This window comes from Gracilinanus agilis, chromosome 4, assembly GCF_016433145.1.
Source record: "Gracilinanus agilis isolate LMUSP501 chromosome 4, AgileGrace, whole genome shotgun sequence".
NCBI classification, from domain to species: Eukaryota; Metazoa; Chordata; class Mammalia; order Didelphimorphia; family Didelphidae; genus Gracilinanus; species Gracilinanus agilis.
The window spans coordinates 493500187-493511264 of NC_058133.1; the positions used below are offsets into that span (position 1 = coordinate 493500187).

An 11078-nucleotide genomic window follows, 5' to 3' on the forward strand; every position below is an offset into this window, starting at 1 on the left:
CATCTAGTTGGAAGAAATCAGGTAAAGAGACAAAATTAAACCAAGAAAGAAGAGGTTCAGCCAAGAGAGACTCCAAGGCTAAATAAGGACTTTTTTATATATCCCAATTCCAGTCCTATAACTGCAGACAATCAAAGCAGATGTCCACATATGCTCCAAAGTCTCTCTGGTGCATTTCCACTACACACCATCACCATTGTCCCAAAAGGGGCTCCTCAGTCTCTTCCATGTGAGAAATACATTTTGGTGGTCTGTGAATCCTCATAGGGACTGGGCTTATTGGGCAGTCCCGCCATCACACATGTATCTCTCTATTAGCACTTGTTTCTTTTTCATAGCATTTAATCATGCTTTATCCAAATGACTAAAGGAACTTATCCAAGGTCACGCATTTAGCTAATGGCAGAACCAAGAGCTGAACTTGGGTCTTTCTCACTCTGGGCCCAGAGGCCATATTGTTTTAATGTAGGAGATATACAAGACTATGCTTAAGATATAGCCAGTAGCAGCGAGGGCCTTAAATATGAATGAGGATTTATTCTGAACATGCAGTTAAAAGTATTTTCAAACATTTCTTCAGGAGGCAGGGGAGAGGGAGGACCATGAAGTTGGGAAATTAACCCTGTATGTGTTGGTATAGGGCAGGACTCTGGAAAATAATCCTATGCTGGGCTCAAGCAAAGGTGTACAGAAGGGCAGAGGTGACTCACATAGCCAAACTAGAGAAATGTTCTTCCCCAAACACTCAAAAAGAGAAGGCAGAGTCTTTGCTGGAAGGGAGAAAATACCTAATGTCTGAAAAGGAACTTGGATTAGAATCCTAGCTCTCCTTTTTGTGACCTTCAGAAATCCAATCCAGTAACAAACCCAACAAGTTTTACTTGTCTATAAACATTTGTCACAAGAACTTTTCTTTTCTTGCAATGGGAGGGAGAGGTAGAATTTAGAAGAAATTGACTTTTTGTTCATAGCAAAAAAATAATTAAAAATTTAAAGTAATTAGGAAGAAATATGTTTGAAGATAAGCAATCCACCTATAAAGTGCCTTCTATGTGCTAGGCACAAAGACCAAAAACAAAAAGAATGGGCCCTCAAGGGAGCTTACTTTCAATTGGGGAAAAGGCAGGATGGAAAGAGAGAGGGAGAGAGACAGGGGAAAAGAGAGAGATATAAGCAAATAGATAGTGAGAACATATATTAAGAGCTTACTACGTACCAGCCACTATGCTAATGATAAAAGATAAGTATATACACAGTATTTTAGAGACAGTGAGAGCCCTAATGATATTATTTGTATGGAGAGATAGAGGCATTAGACAGGGCTTCCAGTAGAAGGTGACACCTGAGCTGAGCCTTGAAGGAAGCTTAGGATTCTAAGAGGAGAGGCCTACAAAGATATCTCCTCTCTCCAAGTGACTTTCAGCCTCTAAAATGAATGGTTTGAGCTAAATAACTCTAAAGGCTCCCTCCAACTCTGGAATCTAGACTCTAAATCCCAGTCATTCTTCTATTTCACCTTGCTCCAATCACACATCTTATCCCATTAGTCACTAAACTGCAAACCCCATCAAGATGCTCTTTCCAGTGTCTCTCATAGTTATCCCCTCCTTTCTATTCCCATCCCTCTGTCAGAATTTCATTATCTATCATTTGTACTATCATATCAACAATATCAACAAACATTTAATAAGTACCCATTGTGTGCAAGACTCCATGTATATTATAACATACAAATATTCCTTAAAGGAAAGGGATCAAGGAAGGTTTCATGGAGAAGGTAGCACTTGAGCTGCATCTTAAAGGAACAGAGGAGTTCGAGAAAGTGGAGGTGAAGAAGGAGTGTACTCCAAGCATGGAGGACCAGGAGTGAAAATGAGGCCTAGGGTGCCTGACAGAGTGCCCTGTTTGAGGAAAAAAAGAAAAGGAAAGTTTGAGAAAAGTCTTGCCAGACCATAGAGTTCAGGAAGGGAAATAATGAATCATTAGGCTGGAGTGATAGTCTGGAGGCAAGATGGCAAAGTTCTTTAAGAGCCCTTTCTAGCTGTGTGACCCTGGGCAAGTTACTTAACCCTCATTAACTACCCTCTTACCATTTTTCTGCCTTGGAACCAATACTGGTTCTAAGACAGAAAGTAAGGATTTGGTTTGGGTTTTTTTAAAGGCCAATCAGAGGAGCTTATGTTTTGAGCTACTAGGAAGCCAATGGATTATTGAATAGAGGAGTGATGTGGTCAATTCTGTCTCTAAGGAAAATCATTTGGAAGATGTATTGAAGTGGCGAAGGACTTGACGCAAGGTGACCTACTTGAAGGCCATTGCAATAATCTAGGGAATAGGGTATCAAGGGCTCGAATCAAGGCAGTGATTGTGAGAGTTGAAAGGAGATCGGATGTAAGAGGAATGGCAAGATTTGCCAACTGACTGGCCCTGTGGGGTGAAAAGCGGGGAGGAGCTGAGAGTAATGCCAACTTTCCAACTTTGGAGACAAAAAGAATGTCTCAGGTACTTAGAAACTATTTGACCATGGGCAAGTAAGTCTCTTAACCTCAGATCCTCATTTTCCTCGTCTGTAAAATGAAAGCTCAGGCAGGGTGACCCCCAATGACCCTTTTGATTCTAATTCTGTGTCCTTGATCTTCTGGGGCAACATTGGGACCATGCTTCTCAATGAAGTGTTCCCCAATCCCTCCAGCTGAAAACAATTTCTTCCCCCTCATATTTCTTAAGGCATTTTATCTAGACCTCTTCTTAGCCTTTTTCAAAGATTTATGTTCAGACTCGGCTTTTCTCATCACCTTTATTAGAATGCAAACTCCTCAAGGGAAAGGATAGTGCTGTTTCTCATCCTCAAATGGTCAGCATTTGCCCAGTGTCCTATCCAGAGTTGGGTTCCAATGATGGGGGATTGTATTGGATTGACTAGAAGGGACTAATGTCCTTTATTAGTGCTCCAGGCATAGACTGGCCTGAAATGAAGTCTTCCCTCTACAGGGCACTGTGCCACAAGTCTTCTAGTACGGTCAGAGTCAAGTCTTCCCATGCCCTGAGGAAGCCCCAGAGAAGCCAAACATTCGAAGATCCCACCCAAGGCCTACAATATCTTCCCTGTGACCAGGTCATTTACCCTGGGGTCTGAAATATCTGTCCCAATAAGGAAGAGAAGCTGTTTCATTTTTCACTAGAAGAGTATATTGTAGAAACAACTCCCTGGAATTCCAGATCACATGACTGTCCAAACCCATTTGGATTCTCTTTTCAAGGAAAAAAAAAGACAAAGGAAAAAGAATACCCAGAAAGCCTGGCATGGCTAATTTTCTGTCCACACTGCCAGAGGCCATCTCACAAAGGATGAGCTATTGGGTAAAGTCTTGGGTAGAGAGGTTTAGTTCCTACCGGCCTTCCTTGGAATGGAATCTTTTATCTCATTAGGTCTCCTCCAGTTTTCCTACCTTAATGTTTTCATGGCCCTTCATTTTCTTAAAATTGGGTTTAGCTCATTCTTTCCTTTCCCTCTGGAAGATAATTTCTGGGAAAGGTACCCTTGGCCCCAGGACAAATGAGTGCTGGTTCTTCTCCACTTTTTCAAGAAATCAACCAAACAATAAATCAAGCCTGATATGTAGTGTTTTCAGATTTCTGAAGTATGAATGCTCGCACTGAACATTTTAGTAATCAGCTCACTGGTTTGAGCTGGTTGCAACACACTCCTGGGAGCTCCATAAGATATGGACCAGCCAGCCTCTGCCTTCATTCAGCAGGGCAACACCCATGTGGCCCTTTTCACATGTTGAGGATGGGAAGGGAAGTCTCCACTACATTTCTTTGTCCCAGTTAATATCCTTTATCCTGGGAAGTGTTTGTCTCAGATGCTGGATTGCTGCCTACAGCTCTGAGTGTCTACCTTCCCTTTGGCTAGTGCTCATGCTTTCCCCTTAGTTGCTTCTATGGCTCTGAGATCCTCCTAAGGTATGAGTAATTGAGAAGAAATTCAAAGAATGCTTTTTACTGGGGTAGTTAGGTAGCTCAGTGAATAGAGAGCCAGGTCTAGAGACAGGAGGTCCTGGGTTCCAATTTGACCCCAGATACTAACTAGCTGTGTGACCCTGGGCAAGTCACTTGACCTCCATTGCCTAGCCCTTACCACTCTTCTGCCTTGGATCCAATACACAATATTGACTCCAAGATGGAAGGTAAAGGTTTATTTATTTATTTTTTTTATTTTGGTTCTTCCTATGGGAACTTTCTGTTTGAAACAAGACAGTCTTAAGCTTAAAGCCAAACAAATGGAGATGTATTTTAAATATCAGCTAGTGGATGGTGTGGGCTTTTTGAAGGTCCCTGCTTTTCCTCTAACTGTGGGCAAAACCAGTTCTAATCACCCAGTAGTCATAGAGAAAGGCTTTCCTAGCCTTGGGTGAGATTGGTTACAACAGAGCAGTAGTGTCTGTTTCTTAGCCTACAAACAGAAACATGGACTTAGAAAATCACAAATTAACATTATCTATGTTGTACTAGACTTTATTATTTTTTTAAACGTATCACAATTACATTTTAATCTGGTTCAATTGCACTCGTGAGTCTGATACTTCTGTACTAAAAGACTCCCAACAGCTGTGTTAGGAAATAAAAATGGACAACTCCCCAGCTTTTACCAAGGGAGATTGTGGACCTTGTGTTTCTCAAAAGGAATCAGGACCATCACCCACCTGTCATCAAGAAACTACTGCAGGACACCACCCCAACTGGTCTGACTTTCAGTACAACTTGTTGATAATCCTTTCCTAAAGATTATTCCTAGAAAGACTGTTCCCCAGAAAACAAGTGTGCTGATTGGGTTCTGATCTTTTTCTAGGGGAAGGCATCCAGTCTGAATACACTTAATATAGTCATGCCTATTGTCTCAGAAGTTCTTCTCCAATTCATGAATAGTTTTTTCCAGTCAAGCCTGAATTTTGTCACAAGATGAGAATGGATGTTGAGATGACACATGTATCTAGTGATCAGGGACAAAGAGCAGAACAAGCTGGAATACATGGCTACTCTTGAGTGCTTCAGGGCATCAACAATCTCATTAATGTAGGGGCCACTTCGAATAGTAGGGCTGGTCCTGATTCAGCTACACTCTTCCACCCTGTGCAACTCTGGTCTCCAGCCTGACAAGGGTACTCACCAGGGGACCAACCCTGTATGGGGTTGGGAGGAGGCACCTTCCTCTAGGTCTTTTCACTTTACAACAATGGTATTTTGTTTCAGATAGACTGAAAATAATCTGCAAGTTCCCAAATGCAATCCGGCCTTCTCCCTATTCCGTTTCGGGCCCAATTCACTATATGTCTTTAATAGAGTAACCTTTTAAAACCAAAACCCCAAATCATATACCATATAAAAAAGTTAGAAATCATGTTTTTATTCTGTGTTTCTACTCCCACAGTTCTTTCTCTGGATGTGGATAGTGTTCTTTCTTATAAGTCCCTCAGAATTGTCCTGGATCATTGCATTGCTATTGGTAGCAAAGTCAGATTACATTTGATCATCCCACAATGTTTCATTTTTCTGTGTACAATGTTCTCCTGATTCTGCTCATTTCACTCCACATTAGTTCATGGAGGTCTTTCCAGTTCGTATAGAAATCAAGCAGTTCATCATTCCTTATAGCACAATAGTATTCCATCACCATTATATATTACATTTTATTCAGCCATTCCCTAATCAAGGGACGCTCCCTCATTTTCCAATTTTTTTGCCACCACAAAGAGTGTGGCTATGACTATTTTTTTACAAACATTTTTTATTATCTCTTTTGGGTACAAACTTAGTAGTGGTATGGCTGAATCAAAGGGCAGGCATTCTTTTAAAGCCCTTTGAACATAGTTCCAAATTGCCTTCCAGAATAGTTAGATCCATTTACAACTCCCACCAGCAATGCATTAGTGTCCCAATTTTGTGACATCCCCTCCCACATTTATTATTTTCCTTTACTGTCATATTGGCCAATCTGATAGTTATAAGTTGGTACCTCAGGGTTGTTTTGATTTGCATTTCTCTAATCAGGAGGGATTTAGAACACTTTTCCATGTGATTATTGATAGTTTTTATTTCTTCATCTGAAAACTGCTCATATCCCTTGACAATTTGTCAACTTGATTTCTTGTACATTTGACTTAGTTCTTTATAAATTTGAGAAATTAAACCTTTGTCAGAGTCAATTCACTGTACATATGAAGTATCTATCCAAGTATGCATTCAGATGAACTGACCATTCAACTTTATAACATGGTTTTATAGAGGAAAAAGATACTAATACCAATGTTGTACTCTTATGTTTTTAGATTCATCTGCCAAAAACAACTTAATTTACCATTAATCTATATCTAAGCCATTTCTAGCGTGGAGAGAGATAGTTATCTACATGGCATAGTTCCCATCCCCTCCAACTCTTTTCCCCAAAATGGTCTTGGTTAATATTTATAGAAATCTGGGGGACAGCAAGGTGGCTCAGTGGACTGAGAGCCAGGCCTAGAGATGAGAGGTCCTTGGTTCAAATCTGGCCTCAGACACTTACCAGCTGTGTGACCCTGGGCAAGTTATTTAATCCCCATCACCTAGCCTTTTTTTGCTCTTCTGCCTTGGAACCAATATATAATATTGGTTCTAAGATGGAGGGTAAGGGTTTTTTAAAAAACCAAACATTTATAGGAATCTGGAACAAGGAAAAAAATATGTTAAAATGCAGTCTAGGTTAATATTTAAGAATCGATGAGTAACCAACCAGCTATCCCATTCCCTCCTAGACCACTCCCTCACTTGAGGAATAAACAAAAGAACCTCTTCTCCTTCTCTGTGGAAAAGGGTGGGTCTTGGAATTAGACCCTGTAGGTGGGAAGTCAATAATGTAAATATTGTAAGGACATAAACTACAAACAGCTATTCTTTATAGAAAAAGGTTGAGTATCAGGCTTAATCCTTTTCTTTAAGAAAAACCTTTTTGTCCTTGACTTATCATCTTTCAAAGAAATTTTCCCAAAAATTTTGGAAAGGCCTGTAGAAAAAAGAATTATTTCTTAAATTTTTTTTTAAGCTCTTACCTTCCGTCTTGGAGTCAATACTGTGTATTGGCTCCGAGGCAGAAGAGCGGTAAGGGTAGGCAATGGGGGTCAAGAGACTTGCCCAGGGTCACACAGCTGGGAAGTGTCTGAAGTCAGTTTTGAACTTGGGACCTCCCATCTCTAGGCCTGACTCTCAATCCACTGAGCTACCCAGCTGCCCTGCTTGATGTTTTTAGAAACTCTAGGAAGTTTTAAGATACCATCCCATAGTTAGGATAATAGGCAGTCTTCATCCACTTGGTTTTTCCTGTGGATTATTAGGATGAATTCTTCTGAACGGCTGTAAGTTTCCTTTAGGGAGTTTGTTTGTGGTCCAGGACTTGGTCATAAATCCTAACATAAGATGATAACCTCCATCTAGAGAATGTCACTGCCTATAGAGAATCCTTTTCCATTAGGCTCCAGACTGGACCCAAGGTCATAAACACAGAGTTGGAAGAGCCAGCAGAGGTCATCCGGGCTGAATCTCTCATTTTAGAGAAGAGGAAAGCTGTTCTGAAGAGCCTCGATGACTTGCCAAGGTGCCACAGATAGTGAGCTGCAAAGCCAAAATACAAACCCTGTGTCCTGGCTGGTGTGCCTTAGATTCTCCTATAGGGAGAACAGCCAACATTTTGGGCTAGCATTCATCTCCCTGCAGTCTTTTTTTTTTTTTTTTTTAATCTTTAACTTCCAGGTTAGAATCAATCTTAATACTGTAATTGTGACCACTGAACAACCATCTCTTTTGTTGCATCATTTAAGAATCTTGTAGGATTCTGACATGAAAGATGCCTTGTTAGAGGAAATCCTTGAAGTTCATTTTGTTCTCACAAATTAAACATATTTTAAAATAAAGAACCCAATAGGACCTAGTATTCTCTGCTAGACAATCATGTGGCTCTAAGGATGTGGTCTCCTGAATATCATTTGAGAAATTGTGTCTCTTCCCTTCTCATGTTTTCATCAAGGAAGACATGGAGTATAGGAAATAAAGGCATCTCTGACATTTACTAACCCTGGGAAAATCGCTCCCTGTCTCTGGGACTTCATTGTCCTCCTCTGTCAAATCAGGCTAAAGACGCTTGTCCTTCTTACTTCCTAGCATAGTTCTGAAGCTCCCTTTCAATTCAACAAGCAATTCTTAACTACCTACTGTGTTTTGTAGATACAAAGGAGACCACCTTAAAGTAAGAACTATGGCAGCTGGGTGGCTCAGTGGATTGAGAGCCAGGCCTAGAGATGGGAGGTCCTGGGTTCAAATCTGACCTCAGACACATCCCAGCTGTGTGACCCTGGGCAAGTCACTTGACCCCCATTGCCTAGCCCTTACTACTCTTCTGCCTTGGAACCAATACACAGTTTTGATTCTAAGATAGGTAGGGATTTAAAAAAAAAAAAAAGAACTTAGCTTTTGACTGAGAAAAACATAATTCTTCACTAAGATAATGGCTGTCAATTTCTTTGCAGGCTTTCGACTGTTCTTTGTATTCATGTTGGTTCATTTCAGTGTAAGAAAACCTCAGGAGAATGTCTTTATATATGGCTGTGTGTCTGTGTGTCTGTGTATACACATGCTTCCATATTTGGTTATTCTGGCAAGAAAGCTAGACTTGAAACCAGAAAGACCAAATCACTTGATCTCTGTCTGTGTTTCTTCATCTGCAAAATGGATATTATAATAACCAACATTTACCCCCAACTGTAGGCAATATGAGACAGTTCTGTAAAGTACTTTGTCAATCTTAAAGTGCTATATAAAGGGCAACTGAATAGCACAGTGGATAGAACACCAGGCCTGAAGTTGGGAGGACCTGGCATCAAATCTGGCCTCAGATACTTCTAGCTGTGTGACCCTGGGCAAGTCACTTCATCCCCATTGCCCTAACCCTTACCATTCTTCTGCCTTGGAGCTGATACTTACTACTGATTCTAAGACAGAAGGTAAGGGTTTTTAAATAAGTAAGATGCTATATAAATGCCAGGTATTATTATGGATTTTTAAAAGATGGGGGGAAAAGAGACGTGGAAACATTAAGAAACAAGAGGTAGAAGAGTTTAGTACAAAAGTGCTCAGAATATGGTCTGGTGATCCCGTGATTACCCAAGATCCTTTCAGGGGCTCTTCAATATCAAAACTGTTTTCCTTACAATGCAAGCGTTTTAATTTCTAATTTGGTATATAGTAGATCTAACCAAGATAAAGAAAAGATACCTAGGGGAGTCCTCAATAATTTTTCAGAATATACATGTATACTATACACATGGGTGAGCCCAAATACTGTATAAATGAGACCAAAAAGTTTGAGAACTGCTAGCATAGTAGAGAGCTAGCCTCAAAGTCAGGAAAACCTGGGTTCAAATCTTGGCTTTTAACATAAACTGGCTATATGGTCCAGGTCAAATAATTTAACCTCAATATCAAGCAACTCTCCAGGACTCTAAATTGCAAGCAAGTGGTGATCTGCATGAGTGAAGGGAGTTTCCTCACCGGGAGATCTCTTGACCAATGAGGTCACAGGTGTAATCCAAAGGCAGGAATAAAGTACAGCTCTAAAGAGAATACCAGAAATGAATGGACCTGTTCACAGGGTGGGACGCATGGTGAACAAAGCAGAATGGCAAAAGGTATATGTATGTGGATGACATGCCTACAGTTGTGTTATAAAGAATTACAAGAAGATTCAGAGAAAATCTACATCAGAAGAAGGCATGGAAACAGAATATTTTTGTTTATTAGATTATAATTTATTTAGCATTCGTGGTTTTTTGTAATCTGTTTTTTATTTTGTATATTTTAATGTCTAATTTTCATTGAATTTAATTCTTGTCAGAATCTGGATGGCTACTGATGGAATTGTAGCAAGGTATCTCCTTCAAGCCTAGACTGGCCCAAATGAGCCCCTGGATCCCTCTAGCTCCAATATCTGGGATGCTCTCCCACATCATGGCACCTTAGAGGAATTTCTCTCCTTTGAATACCTATAGACTTTGGTGGACAGTCACTGGAAACAAATATTATTTTCTAGCTCCATTCAACATTTGTATAGAGAGTAGTTTCAGCTTCCTTATTAGATTCCAAGGCTTTTGAAGGCAAGAACTCTGTCTTATTCATATTCACCTTTGCTGTAATCTTTACACGTGGCCCTTAGTTTTAGGATTGATAAGAGGGGCAGTAAGGTGTCTCAGGGAATTGAAAGCCAGACTTAGAGATGGGAAGTCCTGGATTCAAATCTGACCTCAGACACTTCCTAGCTTTGAGACTTGGGCAAGTCACTTAACTCCCCATTGTCTTGCCAGTACTAATCTTCTGCATGAGAACCAATACACAGTATTGCTTCTGAGACGGGTAAGAGTTTTGGGTTGTTGGTTTTTTTTAAGTGAAAGGAGATGGAACTGTCTTAGGTCCAATGTTGCCTCCTCTGTTCGCAGCATATAATAGGCGCTCAATAAATGGTTATTTCCTTCCTTCCTTCCTCTCCTTTCCATCCTTTTTGGCCTTCTCCCCTCTCTCAGAACTTACTTAGCCTTTACTTTGTAGCTCCTTCTCTTCTAGGAGAGTCAAAGCTCCTTAAGGGTAAAGTTCATTTCATTTTTGCCCCTGTATCCCCAGAACCTGGCACATTGACTTGCCCTTCATAGATTGAATTGAACAGATGAATCATAGGAACTTGCCACTGTTGGGATAGAAAGATTAGAAAGACCCAGTAAGGATGACAGTAATGATAACAACATACCATGATCTCCTCCATTCTGTGGAATGGCATGTTTAGCAGCAGCTCTAGGTGCATGGATGATCCTAATCATTTCCTGGGGTGTGGATCCAGAAGCAGTGAAAGTCCCTTCTGAATCACTAAGAAAGAAGACCCAAGCACTGCCTGGTTTTTGAGAAAGAAAGAAAGAAAGAAAGGAAGGAAGGAAGGAAGGAAGGAAGGAAGGAAGGAAGGAAGGAAGGAAGGAAGGAAGGAAGGAAGGAAGGAAGGAAGGAAGGAA

General features: G+C 40.5%; 1 protein-coding gene across 1 annotated transcript in view; it reads left to right on the forward strand.

Moving 5' to 3' along the window:
* PIGL (phosphatidylinositol glycan anchor biosynthesis class L) overlaps positions 1 to 11078 on the forward strand; it is a 154589-nt gene that overhangs the window by 119157 nt on the left and 24354 nt on the right. The window contains 2 exon segments of the mRNA XM_044673011.1: positions 2382 to 2434; positions 10256 to 10265. Coding sequence (XP_044528946.1) covers positions 2382 to 2434; positions 10256 to 10265 — 63 coding nt within the window.